Here is a 26,605-nt window from a genome sequence, read left to right as displayed (position 1 = left end):
GGAACTTGGGAATGAGAGTGAATATCTGTGATATTTATGTTTGGGGGGGGTAGGATCACAGAATTCTAGAGTTGGATGGGACCCAAACCCCTGAAATGTAATTCAAATGTTGAAACTCAAACATTCACACCTGAGAATAAGAACACACACACACACACACACACACACACACACACACACCTTAATACAGCAATAGGTTCCCCAAACATTGGCAGCTGGAGGGATGCTGAGAATTCTGCACTAACTGCAACTCCAGCTCAAGGGAAGCCCTCTACATGCACTACCATGGCCAGACTTTCCTTCCAAAGGCACCCAAGGTGAGAAAATCAGCAGGATGACTGCCTAGCCCTGCTTCTAATTCTCGGAATAGACAGGCTAGCTTCCTGGTGAGGTGATAGCCTGGGTGAAGGAGAACAAAGGAAGGGACGCTGTGCAAGGTGGCAAATGGGTAAGGCCCCCTCCCTCAACTCGCGGGGAGTTAGAAGGGCAAAGGCAGAGTTGAGAGCAGCAAGAGTTGAGTGATGTGAGCTTGGAAGCTGGAAGATCGACACGCTAGGGAGCCACAGAAAGAGAGAGGGATGTCTGGTTTCTATTTGAATCCAAGGCTGTTGCTATAGGGGAAGCGAGACTCTCTTGCGCTCAGGTTGTATAGATGTATAAATAAAGCGTATATCATAAAGACAGCACAGTCTGTGCTGCACCTTATTCCAGAATGAAACACCAATGAACCTGGATCCCCTGCAATCTCGCACCACTTGGACATTGAACTGGCGTGCAACAATAGGATTCAAAACATTCTTGAAAACAGTTTAAAACCATCAGGGTCTCCCCCCCCCAAACAATTTCAGAGTTGTCGTGGCAGCTGTCGTTTCCCTGCTAATTCCATCCCGCTAATTCCGTTTTGGCGGCGCCTTCTCTTCTCATTGCGGTTGTTAATCTTTTTCAGATGCTGACTCTCTTTGACCTAAATCCCAAGCGAGGTCCAGTGTCTGGCGGAACCCAAGTCACCATCACGGGCAAGAACCTGAACGCTGGCAGCAACGTCTCGGTGCTCTTTGGCGAGCACCCCTGCCTTTTCCACTGGTACATCCCAAAGACCTGAGGGAGGGGGGGATATTTCCTCCATAATACGTCGGCAAAAGGAACGCAGTGGCGTAGCCAGCCGCTCAGGTGCCTGGTGCAGTGAAATATACTCGGAGTCAAGAGTGAATTTCATGCTCTTTATTCAGCTCATAGTCATCAAGGAGGAGAAGAGAAGACGAATGGCTCTTTTCCCAAAACCATCTGCTTATATACATTATTTACACAATGGGCCTTGCGTGATTGGCTACTTCAGGGCTACACCTGTGGGCCAATTATATTGTGGATTGACTTCTGCCTGCAGCCTGATTGGCTGCTCCTACAGGCCAATCAGGTAGCAGATTCACTTCTGCCAGCCGCCTGATTGGCTGCTCCAGCAGGCCAATCAGGTTGCGGATTCCCTTCCACCTGGAGTTGGATTGGGTAGCTCCCGCTGATTCTGAATCCTATTGTTCTAGGATTCAGCTCAGTACATAACACCCCTCCCCTCTAAGTTCCAGTCCTGCCCGGGAAGTTGCATTCGTAGTCCCCAAGGTCTGCTGGCCGCCTCCGTGTGCGTTGTGGCCTGGGGTGTTCCTTGGTCAGGGGTTCTGGTTCTGGCTCGTGTTCCGAGGCTGCTGGCTGTGCCGGGGCTGTCTGGTCTGGCGCCACTGAACCACTAGGTTGTAGCTCTGGTTCCGGTGTCCTTCCAGCCTCGGGGCGCCCCTCTGTGCCTACTGCTTCTGCTTCCCCTGCCCACCCCTCTCGCTCTACAAGCCTCACTGCCCTGCTGTCCCCTTGGGACCCCTCTGTCCCGCTTTCCTCCCGGGTTCCTCCTGGGAATCGTCGCCGTAGCTGGTCGCAGTGGCGGCGCCAACATTGCCCCCCTTCCGTTAGTACCTCGTACGACACGGGACCGGTCACCTTGGTGACTGTGGCGGGTACCCATGCTGGGCCTGCCCCAAAATTCTTTGCATACACTGGGTCCTGGGCCACAAATGTCCGGGGGTTCCTGCCTTTCCCCACCACTACCTCATCCTGAGCTCTGTCGGGGTGAAGTCGGTCCAGTCTAGTTGCAAGGCGCCGGCCCATTAGTAATTCAGCTGGGCTCCGGCCCGTCGTTGTGCTTGGGGTGCTGTGCTGTGCTAGAAGAAATGCGGCAAGGCGGTATTCCCAGTCCCCTTGTGTCATGCGGCGGAGGCTGTCCTTGGTGGTCCGCACCATGCGCTCCGCTTGGCCATTGGTGGCAGGGTGGAATGGTGCTGAGCGGATGTGGCGGATGGCGTTCTGCGCTGTGAAGGTCTGGAACTCCTCTGACGTGAATGCGGTTCCATTGTCCGAGACGAGGGTGTCAGGGAGCCCGTGGGTCGCAAACAGCTTACGTAGTACCCGGATGGCTGCCGCCGTAGAAGTGGATGGTACCAGTGCGACCTCCAGCCATTTGGTGTAGGAATCCACCACTATGAAGAATGTTTTTCCCTGGAAGGGGCCAGCGAAGTCCACGTGCAAGCGTGACCATGGATGTCGGGCGGACTCCCAGGGCTGGACTGGGGCCCTTGGGGGATCCGGGCGGGATTCTTGGCAGGTCTGGCAGTGTTGGACCCAGGCCTCTATCTCTCTGTCAATCCCCGGCCACCACACATAACTCCTGGCAAGGGCCTTCATCCTCACTACCCCTGGGTGTGTCTCGTGTAGGGCTGTGAGGACCCTTTTGCGGAGGGGCTGGGGAACAACAACCCTGCTTCCCCATAACAGGCACCCCTTGTGGGCCGACAGTTCATGTTTGCGGTTTGTGTAGCCAGCGAATTCTGGCCCTGGGCTGCTGCTGGGCCATCCTCGCCACACCCAGTCCAGGACCCGGGAGATGACCCTATCTTTTGTGGAATGGTGCGCAACTTCTTGTGCCTGAATAGGTCGGTCGGGAAGCAGCTCCAGGGTCATAACCTCTTGCGCAGGCGCTGGGTCAGGGCCTGTTTCTGGTAGTGGTAGCCTGCTGAGGGCGTCTGCGTGGCCCATCGCCTTCCCAGGGCGGTGGATTAGTGCATACTGGTAGCCGGCAAGGAAAATTGACCACCTGAGGACACGTGGAGACAACACTTGGGGGGTCTGCTTCTCAGGGGCAAACAGGCCAAGCAACGGCTTGTGGTCAGTCACTATGGTAAAGGGCCGCCCGTACAAGAAATCATGGAATTTTTTTACGCCCTTCACGATTGCCAGACCCTCCTTGTCAATCTGTGAGTAGTTTCGTTCGGCTGCAGCAAGCGTCTGGGAGAAGTATGCCACCGGCACCTCTCTTCCATCCGGGAGTTGGTGTCCCAGGACAGCGCCGATGCCATAGGGAGAGGCGTCGCATGCCAGCACCACTGGCAGCCTCTCGTCGAAGTGTGCTAAGACCGAGTTCGAGACGAGCAAGTCCTTGACTGCCTGGAATGCGGCCCTTTGTCGCTGGCCCCACACCCAAGGGGCCCTTTTATCTAGGAGTCTGTGTAGGGGCTCCGCTACCGCTGCCTTATGGGGAAGGAAGGCATGGTAAAAGTTCAATAGTCCCAAGAATGACTGAAGTTCGGGCTTGCTCTTGGGCGCTGGGGCCTCACAAATGGCCCGTACCTTGTCACCGGTTGGATGGACCCCTTCTGCGTCCACCTTAAATCCCAGAAAGTCCACCTGCGGCACTCCCAGTAAACACTTTTCCCGCTTCACCTTGAGGCCCGCCGTCTGGAAACGGTGCAGGACGGAGCGGAGGCGGTCCTCAAATTCCTCTGGTGTGGGCCCGGCGATCAGTACATCATCGAAGAAGGGGGTGACGCCAGGAATCCCTTTAAGGAGAGAGTCCATTAGATTCTGGAATATGCCTGGTGCCACGCTAACGCCAAATTGCAGCCGCTTTACTCTGAATGCCCCTCTGTGCGTCACAATCGTCTGAGCCTCTGCTGTGGCTTCGTCCACAGGCAACTGTTGATACGCTTGGGCCAAGTCCAGTTTGCCAAAGATTTTTGACCCAGCCAGGGTGGCGAGGACATGGCTGACCACTGGCACTGGGTATGCATGGGCCGTGAGAGCCTTGTTTATGGTGCATTTGTAGTCTGCACAGATGCGGACCGAACCGTTAGGCTTGACGGGTGTGACAATTGGAGTTTCCCAGGGGGCGTTGGGCACCGGCTCCAGCACTCCTTGCTCCACGAGCCGGTCCAATTCCTCGTCTATGCGGGGTTTCAGGGCGAACGGGACCCGGCGGGCCTTGTGCCTGATGGGTCGTACAGCGGGGTCTAGCTGTAGGGCAATGGGGGGTCCTGTATATCGTCCCAATGCCCCATCGAAAACCCCTGGAAACTCTTTGCATATGGCGTCCACGTCCACTTGTAAGCTAGTGCGGTTCACCCCGGTAACGGCTAGCCCCAGAGGTCCAAACCATGCCAGTCCCAGTAAGCTAACATAGGGGCCCTTAACTACCAGCAAGTCCAATTGTTGCTTTCGCCCTCGATATTGCACCCTGAAGGTCCCCACCCCCATAGTAGGGACCTTACGTTTCTGGAAGTCCCGGAGGGTGAATGGGGCCGGCCTTAGTTTGGGACCCCCATTAGGGCACAGTTCCCTTAATGTTCGGGCCGAGATTATGGATAGAGTTGAACCCGTGTCCAGCTCCATGCGGCATGGGGCTCCCTCTATCTGTACCTCTATATAAATTTTCTCTGTGCTGGGATGGGGCAACTGGAATACCTGGTAGTCCGTGATCTCCGTCGAGTTGCCTTGGTGCATGGTGCCGTGTGACCTGGGGCTCCTGGGTCGGTCATCTGATGCTTGTCGACGGGTGAGTCGAGCCCGACACACCCGGGCGATGTGTCCCAATTTTCTGCACTGCCTGCACTCTGCGTTGCGGAAACGACAGGTCCTCCTCTCGTGGTTCTCCCCGCAGCTTGCACAGTTCCCTCCTTCTCGTCGAGGCTGCTGTGGTGTGTGTGCTGCTTGAGTGCGCCGCTGTACTCGGTGTACTTCCTCCCTGTCAGATTCGGATTCGTCGGTGAGGTCTTCGTGGTAGACCCTCGGTTGGGATGGCGGGGCCGGTCGTGCCTCTTGCGTTGACCTCTCGGCGGCTTCGGTTGCCAGGGCTTCCTCCAGAGCAATCTGGAACGTGAGGTCTTTTTTGGCGTAGAGGCGTCGTTGCAACATCTCGTCTCTCAGGCCACCGACGAGGCGGTCACGAAGCATGTTCTCCAATTCTGAGAAGTTGCATAACCGGGCGGCTTGGCGGAGGGAGGTCACAAACCCAGTTATGGTTTCCCCCGGGGCTTGCCGCTTTGCGTAGAAGGCATTTCGGCAAGCTACCACCGAGGGCTGTGGTGAGAAGTGCTCCTTCAGCCGTTCCATTATTGTTTTGTAAGAGACGGTAGCGACATCTCTAGGTGCAAGGAGAGCCCGGGCGATTTCAAACGTCTCCTCTCCACAGACGCTGAAGAATGTCGCCCTCTTCATGGCATCGTTGGTGACTTCTTTCGCTTGCAGGAGGAAGTTGAAACGGGCGGCGTACCCTTCCCAGTCTCCTGATGCTGGTTTGAATGGCGAGAAGCTGCTGTCGGTTGCCATTCTGGGTTCCTTGGGTCCTGGAGCTGAAGCCTGGATGCACGGTGCGATGCAGCGGTGCAGCAGGTGGCGGTGCTGCGGTGCAGTGCGTGGTGGCGGTCAGCTCAGCAGGATCCCACCTTCGTCGCCAGTGAAATATACTCGGAGTCAAGAGTGAATTTCATGCTCTTTATTCAGCTCATAGTCATCAAGGAGGAGAAGAGAAGACGAATGGCTCTTTTCCCAAAACCATCTGCTTATATACATTATTTACACAATGGGCCTTGCGTGATTGGCTACTTCAGGGCTACACCTGTGGGCCAATTATATTGTGGATTGACTTCTGCCTGCAGCCTGATTGGCTGCTCCTACAGGCCAATCAGGTAGCAGATTCACTTCTGCCAGCCGCCTGATTGGCTGCTCCAGCAGGCCAATCAGGTTGCGGATTCCCTTCCACCTGGAGTTGGATTGGGTAGCTCCCGCTGATTCTGAATCCTATTGTTCTAGGATTCAGCTCAGTACATAACATGCAGCATGCACGTCCTGCAGCTGGGGGCAGGGCGAGCCGCCCATGGGGTGGGGCACGTTACGTGGAGCCTCTCCAAAACCTTCCCCTCAGCTGTACGTTACGTTTGTTGACTGAACTAAGAAGTTTCGTGAGCCCATTTTTAAAAAACTCATATTTTTTGTCATTTTGTCATCCCCCTCTGTGATTACATCTGGGGCAGGCCACAAACCCCACACCTCCCTTCCTCTGCCAATGAATGAATGATAAGATTGTGGGTGGCCCACCACTGTAGTGCAATGGGTTGTCCCGATTGCTGCAATGGAGCCAGTTTAGAACAGGCATTGCCACTGGGCTGCCTGGAGCATCTTCCTGTGCTGGGAAAGGTGATGTCCGTTTGCAAGCAAAAGAACAAATAACACACACACAGTGGGCTCATCCACATTTAACTTTGCCCTGTATTTCTAGGAACGGTTCTGGACTTTCCAGGTCCATGTCTGAGTGCTCCCCACTCTGACAGCACTCTGTACTGCTGAACTGGAGCAAACAGAGATCCACAGAAAACCTGAATTCCCATTTGCTCCAGTTCAGCAACAAAGTTTGGGTTTTCCAGGGGGAAATGACAGACACAAAGAAAAATGCTAGGACACGGATCAGAAATGCATGGAGCGCTGTCTAAAAAGTGTGGGTGAGCCTTTCTATGTGTGGATAAATGATATGTTATACAGTGGTACCTCGACTTACTAACGACTTGATAACTGAATTTTTCGACTTACGAATGGGGGTAATGGCCGCACGCTTATGAATGTCTTGACATCCCAAAAAAAACCACGACGGTTTTAGATAGGGATTTTTCGACTTACGAATTTTTAGATAGGGTTGCTTCGACTTACGAATTTTTCCGTATTCAATGCATTCCTATGGGAAATCACATTTCCAATGGCGTTTTTCGACTTAAGAATTTTTCGACTTATGAAGGTGCCTTCGGAACGGATTAAATTCGTAAGTCAAGGCACCACTCTATAGATACACATAAATGTGATAAAGGGTCTATTTAGTTATTTTTCTCTATTATTTTTTCTCTTTCATCTATCTATCTATCTATCTATCTATCTATCTATCTATCTATCATCTATCATCTATGTATTGTGTGTGTGTTTTGTATGGAACATGAATATTCTATTTTATATTTTCCTTTCTTCTTTTTCGATATATTGCTTTTTATTATCTTTTTATAAATGTGTTTGGATTTTAGTGCTTAATATGTTAAAAAAACCTTCAATATATATATATATATACAGTATATATACAGTGGTACCTTGGTTCTCGAACTTAATGCATTCTGAGAGTCTGTTCAGCTCCCAAAACTGTTTGAAAACCAAGGTGTGGCTTCTGATTGGCTGCAGGAGCTTCCTGCAGCCAATTGGAAGCCGCATTGGACATTTGACTTCTGAAAAACGTTTGCAAACCGGAACACTTACTTCCGGGTTTGCGGTGTTCGGGAGCTGATTTGTTCGGGAGTCAAGCGGTTCGAGTACCAAGGTACCAGTGTGTGTGTGTGTGTGTGTGTGAAAGTGTGGGCAAGCCCAATATTAGGGGGGAAACTCGGCTCCTCCTGTTTTAGGGCCAGTTACACATTCTGTTATTCACTTGAGAATCTTTATACACCCACTAAAACACAAGCTGAAATGTAGCCAAAGGACTCGTCCGTGGAATCGCCTTGCTTGACCAGATTCCTTTTCTTCATTCCGGGGACAGGAGAACAGCAGAAAGGATTGTTTGCAACACCACGGCTTACACCAGTGGCACAGAGAAGATGGTAGTGGACGTGGTTGTGAAGGTAGACAAGGCCAGGCTCCACAAGGAGCTGGAGAAGGCCAAGTCCCCCAAGGAGCTGGAGTTTGAATATACGACGGACCCAACCATCGTGAAGATCGATCCAGAATGGAGTATTGTCAGGTAATGGCGCCATTAGAAAGGTGGCACAATTTGAGGCGCAGGTCAATAGGAAGAGCTGTTGTCGAATTTATCCCAAGTAATCCTAGGAGCTTCGAGGTCAAGGATGGGGTAAGGTTTACAGCCTGGGGGCCACATTCCCTTCCGGCCAGCATCTCAGGGGCCACATGACTGTGGTGGGTGGGGCCAGGGGGGAAGTGCGCGGAGCAACTAATGTGAATTTCAATTTTTGTCCAGCAGGCTAATTTCTACGCACTTTCACACTCCCCTTTCTGTCCTCCATCCAGGAAAGAAAGAGAGATGATCAGAGTTCACGGGCGGATAACTAACAAAGTGAATTTCAATAGGGACAAATGTCAGGTTCCGCACTTAGGCAAGAAGAACCAGATGCACCAATATAAGATAGGGGACACTTGGCTTGCCAGTAGGACATGTGAAAAGGACCTGGAGGTCTTGGTGGACCATAAGCTTAACAACAGTCAACAGTGTAATGCAGCCAAAAAAAGAGAGTTAATGCTATTCTAGGCTGCATCAACAGAAGTATAGTGTCCAGATGAAGGGAATAGTACCACTCTGTTCTGCCACGATCAGACCACAGCTGGAATACTGTGTCCAGTTGTTCTGGGTGCCACTATTTAAGAAGGATATTGACAACTGGTACCTGTGCAAAGGAGGGCAACCAAGATGATCAAGGGTCTAGAAACCAAGCCTTGTGGGGAAAGGTTGAGGGAGCTGGGTGTGTTTAGCCTGGAAAAGAGGAGACTGAGAGGAGATATGATAGCCATCTTCAATTATCTGAAGGGCTGTCACATGGAAAAGGGAGAAAGCTTGTTTTCCACTGCTCTGGAAGGTAGACCTGAACCAATAGCTTCAAGTTACAAGAAAGGAAATTCTGATTAAACTTTCTGACAGTTAGAGCGGTTCGATAGTGGAATAGACATCCTTGGGAGGGTGTGGACTTTCATTGGAGGTTTTTAAGCAGAGGCTGGATGGCCATCTGTCATGGATGCTTTAGCTGAGATTCCTGCATGGCAGGGGGTTGGGCTAAAGGACCCTCAGGGGTCCCTTCCAACTCTACAATTTTATGATTCTGTTTCTCAGCAGACAAAAACATCTGGCGGGTGAAGCCGGCCAGTGAGGGTTGTGGTCTGGGAAGAGGTTCTTTGGCCAGGTGGGCAAACTCTCTAGATCATGGGTAGGAAAACTAAGGCCCGGGGGCCGGATCCGGGCCAATCACCTTCTAAATCTGCCCCGCGCACGGTCCGGGAATCAGCATGTTTTTACATGAGTAGAATGTGTGCTTTTATTTAAAATGCATCTCTGGGTTATTTGTGGGACATAGGAATTCAATCATTCCCCCCCCAAAAAAAATATAGTCCGCCCCCCCCCATAAGGTCTGAGGGACGGTGGACCGGCCCCCTGCTGAAAAAGTTTGCTGACCCCTCCTCTAGATGGACCTCAGGGATGCTGTCATTGTATCTTGCATTCAGGGCCGTCTTAACCATATCTGGCACCCTGGTGCCAAGATCCCTCCGGCGCCCCCCCCCCCCGTGAGTGAGGCAGGCAAGAGGGGCGCGCAGGGAGCTGAGAGGCACGGAGGAGGGAGCCCCAGGCTCCTGCTCCCCGTGCGAAGCTCTGGGGCCACCGTGCTGCACCTCTCAGCTGTTCAGGCGGCCCAGGCCAGCGCTCGCCGCACGCCTCTGGAGAGCAGCCTGAAGCCGCTCAACAGCTGAGACAGAGGCGCGGCAGAGGTGGCCCCAGGCTCGCGTTCCCCGTGCGCCTCCAGAGAGCTGCCTGAAGCCGCTCAACAGCAGAGGCGCGTGGAGGCAGACACCAGCTTTCGGCGCCCCTTCCGCACCCCTGATGGCCAGGCGCCCTGGCACCTTGCGCCACCCAGCCCGGGCCTAGGGACGGCCCTGCTTGCATTGCAAATCCTGCACTGAGCCGGGCAGGACTAAATGACCTCTAGTAACCCTTCCAACTCTGATTCAAAGCTTTTACGAAGCAAGTCTTATGAGAGAAAAGCTCAGTTTTGCATTTTTGCATGCATTCCCTGCTACGGCTCAGTTTTGCTTATAAGTCAAAACCTGACTCCCCCCCCCTTGTGAAACAGATTTGGAACTGCTTGCATCGAGGATATCTTTAAATGAGCTTTTAGGTTGGTGGGACAGAATATAGTCTTTCCTGGCTCTCCTGTGTAAGGAATAGATAATTGCCCTGGGAATGGTTCTATACTGGTTGTTAATGAAGATTGGTGCTGGGTCCAGTTGGAGCTCAGACATCCTGTAGCCTTTGCATTCTCCTGAGTATGGAAGGAGCTGAAACATATGTAAATTTTGCCAAGCCTGGCCCAGTGGAGAGAAAAATTGGCCATTAAACTTTTGTGCATTCCTTTTAAGATAATTTTACAAATAAGAAGTGGGGGTCGTCTCTCTCTCTTCTTTACATCAATGGCTAGAAATGAACACAGGGAGCTGCCTTATGCTGAGTTCATCCACCTCAGTATTGTTTACACTGACTGGCAGCAGCAACTCTGCAGGGTTTCAAGCAGTTTTCTCTCCTAGCCCTCCCTGGAGATGCTGGGGAATGAAACTGTGGCATGCAAAGCAGATGCTTTAACCACTGAGCTACAACCCCTTTCCCAAAGCTATGCTGTGAAACCAAAGTAATTGGAAGGCCTGTGGGAGTTAAAAATATGGCTGGTCAGTTTACCCAAAGTTGCCACCCACCTAGTCATTTTCTTGCAGGTCCTTTTTGTGTGCAAATCAATTAGTCACTTTAATTATTGCAAAGAGTTTGAAAGGTTAAGATTAATATGTTTGGGATCATAAGCAGAAATTATTGGACTTCCCAGTTGGGGAGAACGGTAAAGAAGTAATTTCATATACTTTGACGCTACAATGGTTCTGCTCGAGAGCCAGATGTTCTTCCTGCTGCCATAGAAATCTGCTTGCGGGTTGCACTTATGTGAGCAAGCATTAATGCGTATTTATGTTGCCTGCAGTCTCATGTGAGCCCAGGCTTTCTATGCTGACCCTCTTCATTCTCGTAGTAGTGCAACTATGAGCAAAATGCATGCCTTCAAGGTTTGCTCAGGCAGTTGTAAAAGGACAGAGCCCATGATGCAGTGCAACTGCGAGTGCAACACTTCATGCAAAACAAACTGCAGAGATCCCAGGCTGCGAAACAGAAATGAAAACTGGAATTCTTCCTGCAGGTTGCCTAAAACCCTATGGAAAGAATAACCATAGTTTCAAAGGCATATTGAGTTGCATGCCAACAGGTCAAATGCCCCAGACCCTACTATCCGGACCCTTTAGCAGTCTGGGAGTGGTGAATTGATGGGAAATGGACAGCAAAAATGTCAAGAATTGTGGATGAGCAGGTGGAATTCACACCTTCTTTCAAACATGCTTGATGGTGAAAATTCTTAGTTCAGACCTAAGGATATGTGACAACTTTTGATAAAAGGAACTTGCCTGTTTGTTGCACAGAAATGGAGGAAACTTAGAAGGACTAGATCTGGACTTTTGACACTGCAGTGTCTGCTCTATAGCAGTGGCTGAAAGGCTGATTCCTTACCAAAGGGCCCTGACAGGCAAGGAGGAACCGGACAGACTTTATGCAATGTGGCATAGGCCTATTGAGTCCTTTTACTCTGAAGAAGAAAGCTACGCTCCATCAGAAGTACAAAGGCAAGTTTGTAGCTTGAGGGAATCTTCTCTTTTGGAAGGCAACAGAGAGGGTAGAGACTTCATACTGGCATGGGCTGATGGTGGCTGTTTTTATTTCTTACCGTATTGAGGAATATGAACGTCTTTGTGTGCAAAGTTACACGCGGTTGATTTTCTCTGTTTCCTTTAAGTATGCTATTTAACAAAGAAAGCTTTTAAAAAGGTCACTGGAAAAAGGATGGTATATTTATTGCATTTTTTCTGAAGGGGGGATGGAAACATTTTCAGAGTTTTGATTAATATTTATTTTGCAGAATGGGGGATCAAAGATTGTTTGGGGCAAAGGCTTATCTTTAAAGATGAGGTGGCAGGTGAGGTTTTTTTCTTACTCTCTCTTTTTTGAAGAAGAAGAAGAAGAAGAAGAAGAAGAAGAAGAAGAAGAAGAAGAAGAAGAAGAAGAAGAAGAAGAAGAAGGCAGCTTTTGTTTTTTGCAGAAATCACAACCCATGGTCCTCCATCCAATTTGAAACCATACTGGACCCTACTTAGGTTTGCAAATGCGCTAGCAGCTAGCAGTTTTATTGCGGCACCAGCACAGTATTTGCAGCTCCTCTAGCAGATCATCAGAGTCTTTTTCCTCTCCAGTTGGCAACCTTTCCAGAGTTGATGGTTAGGAAAACTCATTGCAAACCCAGTTCAGTTCGAAGTGTTTATTGCCTCAAGACTCAAGACAAGTCAAACACACTATACCAGGGGTCCACAGACTATGGCCCAGGGGCCGGATACGGCCCGCGAAGCTCATTTATCCAGCCCCCGGTGACCCCCCCCACCTGCTGCCACTGTTCACTCTTATCGGCGCAGCATGGTGCAGTGCGTCAGCCCACTTCTGGGTTCCTGGAGGACTGAAAATAGCTTGTGCGAATGTGCCAACATCATTTCCGGTGAACTTCCAGGTTGCTGGAGGCCCGTGCGCATGTGCACAAGCCATTCTCCAGGGGCTCCGGCGACCCAGAAGTGCACCGAAAATAGCAGGGACGCGCGCTCCCCCGCACTCCGGCCCGCCGCGGGAGCTGCCTTCGGGCACCAGCCCAAAGTGCGGTAAGTCTAAGGACCCCTGCACTATACAGTGGAACCTCTAGTTACGAACTTAATTCATTCCGGAGGTCCGTTCTTAACCTGAAACGTCATGCTTTCGCTAATGGGGCCTCTTGCTGCCACTGCGCTGCCGGCACATGATTTCCGTTCTCATTCTGGGGCAAAGTTCTCAACTCGAGGTAACTCTTCCAGGTTAGCAGAGTTTGTAACCTGAAGCGTTTGTAACCTGAGGCGTTTGTAATTCGAGGTACCACTGTATACACAAACTTAAGAGATGCTGGTCCATCATGGTTTCTATTCCTCTCACTGTGCAGGTCACATGCCTGTGTTCTGCATTCCAGCAAAGATTGGCGGAATCACGGGAGCGAATGTTTGCTGTATTCTGTTTCCGTTTGCTTTTCCCCCTCTTCGGACTTCTCTTAGCGAGAGAAGACATGTTTTCCTTTTGTTCTGCCTTACGCTTAATAAAGTAGCGTTTAGTACACAACCTCAGCCTGGCTCCGTCTGCATTTTATCTCTGCTGGACTCTGAATATGTGCTCAGTGTCTCCAAGACATGGGTCATAATAAATCGCCGGGAAAGTCCGTTTGAACTCCCTAGAGCTGCACGCTGATGGGAGAGAGGGGCAGGATTCGTTCCTGCATTATGCCTGTGGATCGTTTGTGCCCCCGGCTGACCCGACATTATTCTACAAAGTACAGTTCGTAGTACTTAGTACTTAGAGGTTAAAATGTAGCGATCCAAATATACAGAGAGATTCACTTAATCCAACTCAGTATCTCAGTTCAGTTCGCCTTGCAACACACTGCTGATAGCAGTCCTGGCTTCATATTCCCTCCCCACCCCCCATGCACATACACACCTTTTTTGAAGAAAGAGAGGGTGGATAAGAAATGCCAGAGGCCTTTGGCCTTGAGCTGTTTCATACATCCCACTGCAGCTAGCATCTTTTCCAAACTTTTTCCACTGTCCCTCAGACCTTGTGGGGGGCCGGTCTATTTTTTTTTGGGGGGGGGAATGAACGAATTCCTATGCCCCACAAATAAAGAAGAGCTGCATTTTAAATAAAAGGACACATTCTACTCATGTAAAAACACCGGGCAGGCCCCACAAATAACCCAGAGATGCATTTTAAATAAAAGGACACATTCTACTCATGTTAAAACACCGAGCAGGCCCCACAAATAACCCAGAGATGCATTTTAAATAAAAGGACACATTCTACTCATGTAAAAACACCGGGCAGGCCCCACAAATAACCCAGAGATGCATTTTAAATAAAAGGACACATTCTACTCATGTGAAAACACCAGACAGGCCCCACAAATAACCCAGAGATGCATTTTAAATAAAAGGACACATTCTACTCATGTAAAAACATGCTGATTCCCGGACCGTCTTCGGGCAGGATTTAGAAGGTGATTGGGCTGCATCTGCCCCCCCCCCCGGGCCTTAGTTTGGGGATCCCTGGACTAAGCAATAAGTGCAATTTCGCCCGCATTTCCAAATCACACCAACAGAGCTGCATCCATTGGCCAAGTTAATCTCACCCCCACCCATCCAAAAGTATGTCAGTTTTGCCCACCCCCCGAAAAGTCACTGATGATATCACATACCCCACTTTCATGGGGGATGACCAGTGGAGTGGAATATTTAGGTCCAGGTCAAACAGAAACCAAGGGGTTGGGATGTTAATCTCTGTGGACGTTTACATCCATAGGCCTGATTTGGGAGATTTCAGCTGATCCCCCCCCCCTTTCCTTTCCTTTTATCTCTCCACCAGTGGAAATACACCCATTACAGTGCGGGGCACGAACTTGGACCTCATCCAGAACCCTCAGATCCGGGCAAAGTACGGTGGGAAGGAGCACATCAACGTGAGTATGAGAGTCGATAAAACAGATCCGAGCTGTCCAAGAGAGAGAGAGAGAAACGTTGGGATTGAATTGCATAAGAAGGACCTGGTTGCTGGATCAGGCCAATGGCCCATCTAGTCCAGGATCCCGTTCTCCCAGTGGGGAAACTAGGTGCCCATGGGAAGCCTGCAAGCAGGACCCTCATGCTGGTCAAACTTATGTCCCAGGGAGAAGCCCACAAGCAGCGATCTCCTCGCTTGTGGTTCCCAGTGGCTTTTATTCAGAAGCATTGCTGCCTCCAAGCATGGAGACAGAACATAGCCATTGATAGGCTTATCCTCCACGAATTTGTCTTCTCCCCTTTGAAAGCCATTAAACGTGGTGGCTGCTATGGCCAAAAAGGCTGCCATTGCTGCACTGGAAAGATAAATTTACGACTCCATTTAATCAATGGATTGAAGACATGGCTACATTTGGTACTTATGAGTGCATTGCTTATAGCAGGCATAGGCAACCTTGGCTCCCCAGATGTTTTGGAACTACAACTCCCATGATCCCTGACCACTGACCCTGTTGGCTAGGGATCATGGGAGTTGTAGTTCCAAAACATCTGGAGAGCCTAGGTTGCCTATGCCTGGATTATAGACATAGGCTTTGCCTGGACGAGGATAATGAAATTTGGAACCATTTACTGTATACAACATATAATAAGTTAAATGTATACATATATACATATATACGTGTGTGTGTGTGTGTGTGTGTGTGTGTGTGTGTGTGTGTGTGTGTGTTTGGGTCATAACAGTATCTATATATTAGATAGGTATATATGGAATTGTAATTGATAATTTTATAGTGACGTAGTATAACTTTCTTTCTTTTTCTTTCTTTCATATTCTCAGTTTTTATTGCTAGTCTATGTCATTTATTTCAAGTATTTTTAAAACAATGATAATAATAAAAATTAAAGATGGTGGCTGTTGTTGCCTCTTGTGGGAGTGAGCGCCATAGTTTGACCATGAATTGTGTCACGATTTTCCGGTGTTCGGCTTCATTGAATGCCCAAGAGTTGTTGTATTATGAGAGAGAGGGGAAGAAAGAGGGGGAGGGGGGACTATTCACTTTCTCCATGCCAATTTTATCCACTTCTGTCATGTCACTTCTTATTCTCCTTCTCTGTAAATGAAAATTGGTCCAGTGGAGATCTATTGTGGAGCCATCACCACCACACCGATGCTTTTGGCAACTGTTTCCAAATTAAATTCAAATTTCCTACTCTTTGTGAGTTGTGCACGTTGTGAAATTTACCACCAGCTGTCCTGTTTCATTCTGGTTTATGCCAATCTAGCCTACAATCAACTAGCATTGGCCAGTTTGGGTGGTTTTAAAATGTGATTAGACGAATCCAGGGAGGTTGCAGCTATTAACAGCCTACTGGCCAGCATGATCAGAGGCAGTGTGTGTGTCCGAATTCCAGTTGGTAGAAAAGAGCAGTGGGAGAGAGCTGTTGCACTCATGTCCCAAGTTGGGCTTCCCAAAGGCATCTGCTTGCCATTGTTGTACTTACTTTAAGGTTTTATCCTGCATTTGTGGACTTCCCTGAGATCTTAGGATGAAGAATGGTATAGAAATCTAGTAAAATAATAATAAATTACAAAATCTTCAGTTCTATTTGGGTTCAGTCTGACTGGGGTCACCAGTCAGACTGCGGTTACCCTCCCCTAAGGTTTTATTTCATAATGGTTTTATCTTATTCGTATATTTTTAATTTTAAAATTGAATTTTAACATTGTATTAATCTGCGCTTTAACTGAATTGTTTCTTTTATACTTGTGTTGATATTATTTGTTGTTAGCCGCCCTGAGCCCGGTCTTGACTGGGACGGGCGGGGTATTATTAATTATTATTATTATTATTATTATTATTATTATTATTATTAATCACACCAGAATGCAAGAAACAGATGAAACCCAGGATCTAATTTTAATACATGGTCACTTTAAACCACTTAGCTTTCATGTATGGGCACCGGAAATCAGTCCAGACATGCGTAGAAGCAACTTCCGGTGCCGCTCTACCCGATTTTCAGTGCCCAGGCATGGGCGGAGCTGCACCGGAAGTCGCTTCTACGCCTGTCCGGACATGCGGAGAAGCGACTTCCAGTGCCACGCTACCCATGTCTGGGCACCGAAAATCGGGCGGCGCCAGGACCCAAAATGGAGCTTCCCTGGCAGGTAGGAAATCCGGGGGATTTACGGGATTTTCCCCAATCCGGGCTGCCAGCAGGAAACGGTTTAAAATATGGGGGTTTCCCGTGAAAAATGGGAGACTTGGCAGCTATGGTTGGTGCATTTGCACTGCACCAACCTCACTGCTGTGACCTTAGCTGCTCTGTCCTACCAAGTGAGCTGCGTATGAATGATGATGTGCAGAGCGCAGCATGCCCAGTTCCCCCATTCAGTTCTATGGGGCAAAGTAAGTGTGTGTGTGTGTGTGTGTGTGTGTGTGTGTGTGTTGTGTGTGTGAAATGTGTTGCTGTGTATACACTGAATGATATATCACACCCTCGGGGGTCCCTATAGCATCCTGACTCCTCCTGGCCATTCCTGCAATGGACATTTTGTTGAAATGATGTAAACCCCAGTACCATCTTTTCTGCTGAAAGGTGGCAGTAAGAGCCAGGGCATTCCGTGCTGGTCTTGTGAGCTTTTTCATTCTGTATCAGGGTGAACTCTGCATGCCAAACCAGCACATCTGCGAGGCCAGTCTTGAGTTGTGTCACTTCTGATTTAGCTCAACACGATTGCTCCGTGGAGCTGGCATAGAACCTAATGGAGAATGGCTTGGCCTATTTCACTGGCGAGATTGAATACAGAGGGTGGGGGACAGAGGAAGAGAGAGGGGAGGAGGAGGAGGTTGGCGGCAAAAGGTCTTCTTCTTTCTAGCTGATTAGAAGTGCCAGTTCAGAGAAGGACTCTCAGGCCTGAATTCTGTTCCGTTCTATTTTTTTTGCAACCCAAAAAGATTCTGTTAAAACAAGTAGGTCTTCTGATGCTAACGAAACATGCCAACACTTTGCAGGAGCTTCTGCAAAGCGCTGCATTTTTGTGCGCTTGTTTGCATAGCAAGAGGTGACAACATCCTGCCACCTTCCTCAGTTCCCTCCTGCTTTGGGCAAGACATCTGGTGTTTGCCACATTTTGGTGCAATTGAGCCAATGTTTAAACATGTTTATGGCTGCAGTCCTGTAGAGACGTACCTGGGGAGTAACAGAGTACAGTGGTACCTTGAGTTACAAACGCCTCAGGTTACAAATGCTTCAAGTTACAAACTCCACTAACCTGGAAGAGTTATCTCGAGTTGAGAACTTTGCCCCAGGATGAGAACGGAAATCGTGTGCTGGTGGTGCAGCGGCAGCAAGAGGCCCCATTAGCGAAAGCACGCCTCTAGTTAAGAACAGTTTCAGGTTAAGACCGGATCTTCAGAATGAATTAAGTTTGTAACTAGAGGTACCACTATAATCCAAACCCCCTATATCTCATTCTGGAGGGAGTTTGGTTGAGGTAGAGAAGCCTGTTAGTCGAGGTCTGCCTGGCTCGGTTGGCTCTAGGGGCAAGGAGAGTCTGCCATGGAGATCCCCATTTTGACTGCTGAAATCATGAATGGGCAATCGCTACATGGCACTCCCACTCATGATGGGAGTGGTAGTCAAAAACACATGGAGGGCTTATTTATTTATTTATTTATTCATTCCTTCTTTGGCGATCACTTGTAGCTGAGTAAGATTGTCTTCCATAAACACAGTTTTAACAGTGAGTCCGTAAGTGACTGTGGAGGCCAATTCTGGATCCACACGTCCTTCCACAGTGGGAACATTGGTTTCCTGGCGGGAGTTGATCACGGTGTGGATTTGCCAAGCGTGCCTTCCTCTTAGAACATTTCTCCCTTGTGTCCCAAGTTCGAGTGTCTTCAAAGCCCATGGCACCTTTGGTAAAGGCTGTTCTCCAATTGGAGCGCTCGTAGGCCAGTGTTTCCCTATTGTTGGTGTTTATACTACATTTTTTTAGATTTGCCTTGAGACAGTCTTTAAACCTCTTTTGTTGACCACTAGCATTACACTTTCCATTTTTAAGTTCGGGATAGAGTAGTTGCTTTGGAAGACAATAATCAGGCATCCGCACAACATGACCAGTCCAGAGAAGTTGATGTTGAAGAATCATTGCTTCAACACTGGTGATCTTTGCTTCTTCCAGTACACTGGTATTAGTTAGCCTGTCTTCCCAAGTGATGTGTAAACAATAGCAGTAGCTAATGCGAGGCTCAGAGAAGCTTCCTAATACTACAAACCCTGGTAAATATACCCTGCGATAATCCAGATAACTGCCAGGCACATTCACTTTAATGGATTCTAACACAACAGAGGCAAAAAGGAGCCATTATCTGTTTACTTGCTTCTTCCTGTTTTTTATTTCCATCCAGTCATTTGCTAGTAAAGCAACTGCCTTTTCAAATGCTAACCAATAATTACAATCTTTCAAGGACAACGTAAGAAAGCTTTCCCAGTCATCTGCCACAAAAGGGCGATAAAACAAAGTAGGTTTCTTTGCAAACAGAAACAGGTAAATGATATAAATTAAAATAAGAATCAGAATAAGCAATACCCTGTTTCCCCTATTTTAAGACGTAGACATAAAATAAGCCATAGCAGGATTTTTAGGCGTTCAAGGAATATAAGCCATACCCCGGGTAGTAGCACAGGTCTTCTGTAATGTTGTAGAAGTCTTATCAGAAACATGAGAACATAAGAAGAACCTGCTGGATCAGGCCAATGGCCCATCCAGTGCAGCATCTAGCTGTTCTCATGGTGGCCAGCTAGTTGCCTGTGGGAAACCAGCAAGCAGGATCTGAAAACAAGAGCCCTCCCCTCCCCTGTGGTTTCTAGCAACTGGTATTCAGAAGCATTGCTGTCTCCAGATGTGGCGGCAGAGCACAGCCATCACTGCCCGTAGCCACTGATATCCCTTTCCTCCATGAATTTGTGGGAGCTTCTTTTAAAGCTGACTAGGTTGGTGACCAGGGACGCGGGTGGCGCTGAGGTCTAAACCACAGAGCCTAGGGCTTGCAGATCAGAAGGTCGGCGGTTCGAATCCCCGCAACGGGGTGAGCTCCCGTTGTTCGGTCCCAGCTCCTGCCAACCTAGAGGTTCGAAAGCATGCTGTGCAAGTAGATAAATAGGTACCACTCCGGCGGAAAGGTAAGCGGCGTTTCCGTGCACTGCTCTGGTTCGCCAGAAGCGGCTTAGTCATGCTGGCCACATGACCCGGAAGCTGTACGCCGGCTCCCTTGGCCAGTAAAGCGAGATGAGCACCGCAACTCCAGAGTCGTCCGCAACTGGACCTAATAGTCAGGGGTCCCTTTAGCTTTACCTTTAGGTTGGTGACCATCACTGCCTCCTATGGGAGCAACTTCAATAGTCTGACTAGGTGCTGAATTAAGAAGTACTTTGCTTCATCTGTCCTGATAAAAGTAATCAATCATCATCATCATCATCATCATCACCATCTTATGGTTGAAATGAGATTTTTGAATGCCTTTCGCCTTGGTTAATTGTGCAGCTAATCAACTTCCACTCTCTGTCCAGGTGTGGAATGGCTTTGCAGCCTATTCCATGATCCCACTAAACTGCACTTGCACCCCCTATTGGATTATGCATTTCAGGTTTGCGAAGTGCAGAACGACACGGAGATGATCTGCCGAGCACCAGCGGTGGAACCGAATAACCAGACTGACCCTCCTGTGCGTCCAGATGAGTTTGGCTTCATCTTGGACAATGTCCACTCCTTGCTGATCCTCGAGAAACCCAACTTCACCTACTACCCAAACCCCATCTTTGAGGCTTTCAATCCCTCTGGGATTTTGGAGCTGAAACCAGGGACCCCTGTGATATTAAAGGTACGGAGAGAGGGAGTGGTGGTCCAAAAATGAAACCACACCATCCATTTGCTGGTGAATCCCCAAATTTCTAGTGTAGCGCAATGTCCTTTTGACTAAATTCTGATGTTCTCACATTAGTTCAGTGGCCATTACAGATGAACATAAAGATGTCATGTTTTGAGCCCATATCGCTGGGGCACTGGGTGGTTCTTGGGCATTTGTGTGAGTTTTCATTGAACTAGAGAACGTTTTGCTACAAACTTCCCACTTTCTGCAGTGAAATGTACAGTTGGATCTTGCTGGGTGTCAAAGCTAAAGATGACCCAGGGCCTTTCACTCACCCCAAGGGCCTCTGCTCCTTGATGCTGTTCAATTTCGTTGTTCCCGCAAGGGGACAATGACAATAAAGATATATTAAAAGCTATTGATGGGTTTCATTTCTCTCAACACAGGGTAAAAACCTGATCCCATTGACAGGAGGGAACGCCAAGCTGAATTACACAGTTCTGGTTGGTGAGAAGCCCTGTGTTCCCACGGTGTCTGAAGTGCAGCTGCTGTGCGAGTCCCCAAATCTCACTGGACGGCATAAAGTGACGGTGAGCAATGGCACAAATATGCTGCAGAGCAAATGCAATTCTCTTCTGGAGGAAAGGTTGGGTTCTGCAGCCTGCATAAATCATGCAAAGTTGAAGAAACGTGCATAATGTATCTTCTTTTGCATAATGTGTTCTTTCACTGCATTGAGTTTTTTGCTGATTAAGCAGTATCTAAACCCTGTTGAATAAAATAAGTAATTATCCTTCAGATTTTACTGATTTGTTCCTCTCTCTTTTTGCTAGTTACGGAGAAAGGTAAGGTGTTCTTCAAACCACTTCAGCCCTGCAGATCTTTCTTGGGCACGTCTCTGGCTTCTCAGATTTCAGCACATACTCTTTCAAGCATATCCTTGAAACCACATGGGCTAGAAACTTGGCTTTAGAAGTAAAGGAAGCTGAGAGTCTCAGAAAGCTGAGTGTTGCAGGCAGCGCCACATTTGGGGCTTTGCAGAGTGTCTTTCCAAAGTGCCTTGAACTTATCTGGTCTCCTCACTTCCTTCCTCTAACTTGCAGGCTCGCGTTGGAGGGATGGAGTTTTCCCCAGGGATGGTGAACATCTCCCCGGACAGCCCACTTAGCCTGCCCGCCATTGTCAGCATTGCCGTGGCAGGGGGGCTCCTCATCATCTTCATCGTGGCCGTGCTGATTGCCTACAAGCGCAAGTCCCGCGAGAGTGACCTCACCCTCAAACGGCTCCAGATGCAAATGGACAACTTGGAGTCCCGGGTCGCCTTGGAGTGCAAGGAAGGTACGGCAAGTGAAAGGGACCAAAAATATATGAAAAACCATGGGAGGATCCTGCTGTCATATGCGAAGTAGAAAAGTGTGCATCTGGCAACAGGAAAGCCCATTTTGAGATGTACCGGTACGGCAACTGAGAATTTATATAGGTGTGTAGACCAGTTGGCTCATGTTATAGCTAAGAATGAAACTGCTAGCAAAAGAATTGTGTGGAAAGGAGAAGGTTAAGGGGACAGGAGAGATTGAAGTTCCAGTTGGCTCGGGGCAGTCAGACTGTACATGGCTTAGAACAGGAGTGGGGCAGACCTTCATGAGCTCAAGGGCCACATTCCCTTCCAGACAACATTCCAGGGGCCACACAGACAAAGCCAGAGGCAAAAGCAGTTGCAGCACAAGTGCAAATTTTACCTTTGTACAATAGGTTGATTTCTACATGTAGAGAGGATAAACCTTCTCCCTGGCTAATGGGGTGTCAGCTTTAGTTCCTTCTCATCTGTCACTCTACGAAAACAGATGGCACCGGGCAATCAACTCCTTTTGAATGATTGGTCAAAGATACAACACATCATGTCTCTATATTGTACACATTTTTCTTATTAATGCCTCTGTTGGGGCCCATAGTCAAAAGTCATGGTGGGGATCTAATTGGGACATAAGGGATGAGCAGGGGAATGGTCTGTGGACCAAGCCTCCATACAGGTCATGGCCAGCTCAAACTTGAGAGCTCTTTCTGAAGTTAGGACATGGCTAGTACCTTACTCCGTGACAGCTCTCCTCCATCCATCCAGGTACATCTTCACTGTGTTGGAGGGGCTGCCACGTAGTTGGTACATATAAACACATATGGTGGGACTGCTCAAAGGTGGCTGGATTTCGGAACATTGTATTTGCTGAGTTAGTTTAGTTAGTTTCTTGATAGCGAAATAAACTATTACTCCATCTTTTCACCTGGTGCTTTTGAACCTGTACATGGGCTTTGAAAAATAAAGAACTTATTTGTCATCTCTTATCAGCAGCCTGGGCTGTATTGCCAAATTATGGAAGACCTTTAATCTTAGTAATTTGGATTGCTTGTATTCTACAGTTTGGCAAATTACCCTTCTTGAAAATATATCCCACAAACTTAATAGTATAAAGGGCAAAACTCGAATGACAGTTGCTTTGCTATATGGGATGATTTTATTTCTTAAATAAATTTTGAGGGATTTAGTTTCTCAGTGTCACCAGTATATGCAAATTCCTGGCTCATGTCAGACTATATAGAACCTTTATTCTCAATAATGATGGAACTCGCAGATGGAAAATTCATTTATTTATTTTTTAAAAATTATTAGTTGTAAAGAGAATCTTTGTACGAGTCAATATTTTACTATCCCTTTGGAGCTGCATTGTATCTTTGTACTTTTGTCCTTTCAGGCTGTGGTGTTTTATGGTTTAAATTTTTAATTCTTTGTCTTCTTTCTTTTTGTTACATTTGCACTTTTTTGTTAACAAATCAATAAAATATATATTTTGATAAATAAATAAAAGTAGGCTTTCAGTGTTCAGTTTAATCTAAATCATGTTTGTTTGTTTTTATTTCTTTGTTTTGCCGGCTTTTAATCTTGTTGATTCTGTTATTGTGTTTTTATCACTAAAGAAAATTTTTTAAACCACCCAATGAGGCTGCGAAGCAGGGCTAGTAGAGAATGTGGGGAGTGTCCGGGGGGTGGATCCCAAGGGCCAGATAAACAGGATTGCAGGGCCACATTCATCCCTGGACCCGATGTTCCCCATCCTCGGTTTAGAACCAGGGAAGAAGGAATGGGAGGGGAAGAGTAAGCAGTGGCCAGTAAGCAAGGAATGATGTAAGAACCACCTATTGCATCAGACCATCAGGGATGGCCTCTACTTCATTTGAAAGCAGCTCCTCAAGCAGAGACAGAAGCCTTTCCCAGCTCTGCCACCCAAGACTCTTAACAGGAGATGGCCAGCCTTGAATCTGGGATTTCATATAGGCAAAACAAGTGATCCTTCACTGAGCTTTGGACCACATTGTGGTGTGTGTGTGTGTTTTTTTTTTCGGTGTCTGAAGAATATCCTGTAGCTTAGTAGCAGTGAAAGCTGGTCCATTAGGGGAAGTGGGGCACTAATCCACCAAGCTTGGTTTGTCCTCGCTCAGCCCCAACCTGCCTCCCTTCTTATTTGCATAAAATCCAGGGGGTGGCACCCAGTTCCATTCACCACACACAGGCAGCTTACGGTCCCAAATAATTTGCTGCTGTAGAATATAAGGCTTCATTAATACAGTTCCAGATTACAGACATACAGCTCATAGGCTTTGTAGATACAGATATGAACAAGCACAAGGTAGACATAAGATTGCTGCAGCTTCAAGATGTAACACAGACTCCGACTCATGAGCAGGCTCACTGACTAATGAGCCTACACATCTTACTCACTTAGATGGCATTGGGCCGTTGCCATAGCACCTGGCTTGGCTGACCTTGCACCTAATCATTGAACCATAGAATAGCAGAGTTAGAAAGGGACCACAAGTGTCATCTAGTCCAACCCCCTGCAATTCAGAAATCTTCTGTCCAATGTGGAGCTCAAACCCACAACCCTGAGATCAAGAATTTAATTGAGCGACCCCTCAGGGGATGATTTGCGCTCTTAGCTTCCTCCTCCTTGGTCTCGGTGTTGTCTCAACAGAACTCTGCAAGCGGGGGGAGGGGAACTAGAATGAGTTGGCTCTGCCTGCCATTGGCTCTGTCACTACCTGCTGTTGGGCTCCCTGGCCATAGCTGCCAAGTCCCCCGTATTCCCCGGGAAACCCCCGTTTTTCCAGCTGTTCCCAGCCGAAAAAACAGATTTTTTTGTTTTTTGACGGTTTATTCTGGTGCGACGGCCATTTTGGAACTCGGCGGAGCATGCTCAGAAGCGACTTTTGATGCTGCTCTGCCCAGTTCCAAAATGGCTGCAGCGTGACTTCTGGTGTGGCGGCCATTTTGGAACAGGGCAGAGCAGCATCAAAAGTCATTTCTGAGCATGCTTCGCCCAGTTCCAAAATGGCGGCAGTGCTACTTCCGGTCCGATCCCTTATTTTTCAGGTAGGAACTTGGCAGGTATGTCCCTGGCTTCTGCGCTACCAGTGCTGGTGAACACCAGCTAAAGCTGTACATTAGCCAAGCCATACTTTGGGGCAGCTGCTTTTGAGGGGACATTTCTCTATGGTATGCAACCCTCGCATCCCATCCTTCCATAAAGAGCTCAGGGCAGTGTAGAGGAGGGTTCCCCCTACTTTATCCTTCCGGGACCTCTATGAGGTAGGGTAGGCTGGGAGGTGCTGATGAGCCCTGGATATTTCTGTGAGTTTCATGACAGGGTGAGGATTTGAACTTTTGCCGTTCTGATGTCCAGTCCGATCTTCTCCGCTTAGGGTTAATATTTCCCTTTAATATTCCAGCTTTATTTGTCTCCTTCCTCCCCCGCCACCTTAAATCACAGCTTTTGCAGAACTGCAGACGGACATCCACGAGCTGACTAGCGATTTAGATGGAGCTGGCATCCCATTTCTGGATTACCGGACCTATACCATGAGGGTGCTTTTCCCTGGCATCGAAGATCACCCTGTGCTGAGGGATTTGGAGGTAAGCACCTTCCTTAAACACAAGAACGCCGGAAGCTGCCTTTTGCTGACACAGCCCCATTGGTAGCTCCATATTGTCTACACTGATTGGCAGCAGGGTTCCAGACGAGAGACATTCCCAGGCCTATCTGGAGATGTTGGCGATAGAAAGAGAGGGAGGGTGCGTGAGGGGAGAGACAGCAAGAAGGTCAGCACAGTGCTAATGCCCCTGCAGAACCCATCTGGGCATCCTGGCAGTTTGTTTGCACTGTGCCACCCTCCTCACTGCCTCATCCATCCCTGGAGAGGACTGGATATGCATAGCTGCCAAATCTCCCGTTTTTCGTGGGAAACCCCCGTACAGTGGTACCTCAAACTTACGAATGACTCGACAACCGAATTTTTTGACTTACGAATGGGGGTAATGGCCGCACGCTTACGAATGTCTCAACATCCAGAAAAAACCAACAGCGGTTTTAGATAGGGATTTTTCGACTTACAAATTTTTAGATAGGGTTGCTTTGACTTACGAATTTTTCCATTTTCAATGCATTCCTATAGGAAATCGCGTTTCCAATGGCGTTTTTCGACTTACGAATTTTTCGACTTACAAAGGTGCCTTCGGAACGGATTATATTCGTAAGTCAAGGCACCACTGTATTTAAACCCGTTTCCCGCTGTTATCCCAAATAGAGAAAAATCCCGTAAATCCCCCAGATTTCCTACCTGCCAGGGAGGCTCCTTCTGCGCGTGTCTGGAAACGCGCAGAACCGATTTCGGGTGCCGCTCTGCCCATGTCTGGGCACCGGAAATTGGGCAGAGAAGCACCGGAAGTTGCTTCTACGCATGTCCAGACATGCGTAGAAGTGACTACCGGTGCCGCTGCTGATCCTGGATTTTTCTTACCGGGAGTTGGAGGGTATGGATATGCTGTGTGTGTGTGTGTGTGTGTGTGTGTGTGTGAGAGAGAGAGAGAGAGAAAGAGAATGTTGTATTGTTATGTACTGAGCTGAATCCTAGAACAA

At 48.4% G+C, this 26,605-nt stretch overlaps 1 protein-coding gene across 1 annotated transcript in view; it reads left to right on the top strand.

Annotated features, from left to right (window-relative positions):
• PLXNA4 (plexin A4) overlaps positions 1–26,605 on the top strand; it is a 584,028-nt gene that overhangs the window by 472,913 nt on the left and 84,510 nt on the right. The window contains exons 15-21 of the mRNA XM_060279222.1: positions 947–1,083; positions 7,880–8,080; positions 14,630–14,723; positions 20,418–20,651; positions 21,086–21,229; positions 21,743–21,977; positions 25,460–25,602. Of these exons, the coding sequence (XP_060135205.1) occupies positions 947–1,083; positions 7,880–8,080; positions 14,630–14,723; positions 20,418–20,651; positions 21,086–21,229; positions 21,743–21,977; positions 25,460–25,602 (1,188 nt within the window). The remainder of the gene's footprint in view (positions 1–946; positions 1,084–7,879; positions 8,081–14,629; positions 14,724–20,417; positions 20,652–21,085; positions 21,230–21,742; positions 21,978–25,459; positions 25,603–26,605) is intronic.

This window comes from Zootoca vivipara, chromosome 10, assembly GCF_963506605.1.
Source record: "Zootoca vivipara chromosome 10, rZooViv1.1, whole genome shotgun sequence".
Taxonomy (NCBI): domain Eukaryota; kingdom Metazoa; phylum Chordata; class Lepidosauria; order Squamata; family Lacertidae; genus Zootoca; species Zootoca vivipara.
The sequence above is the reverse complement of the archived record's forward strand: the minus strand, read 5'-3'. Positions and strand labels throughout refer to the sequence as shown.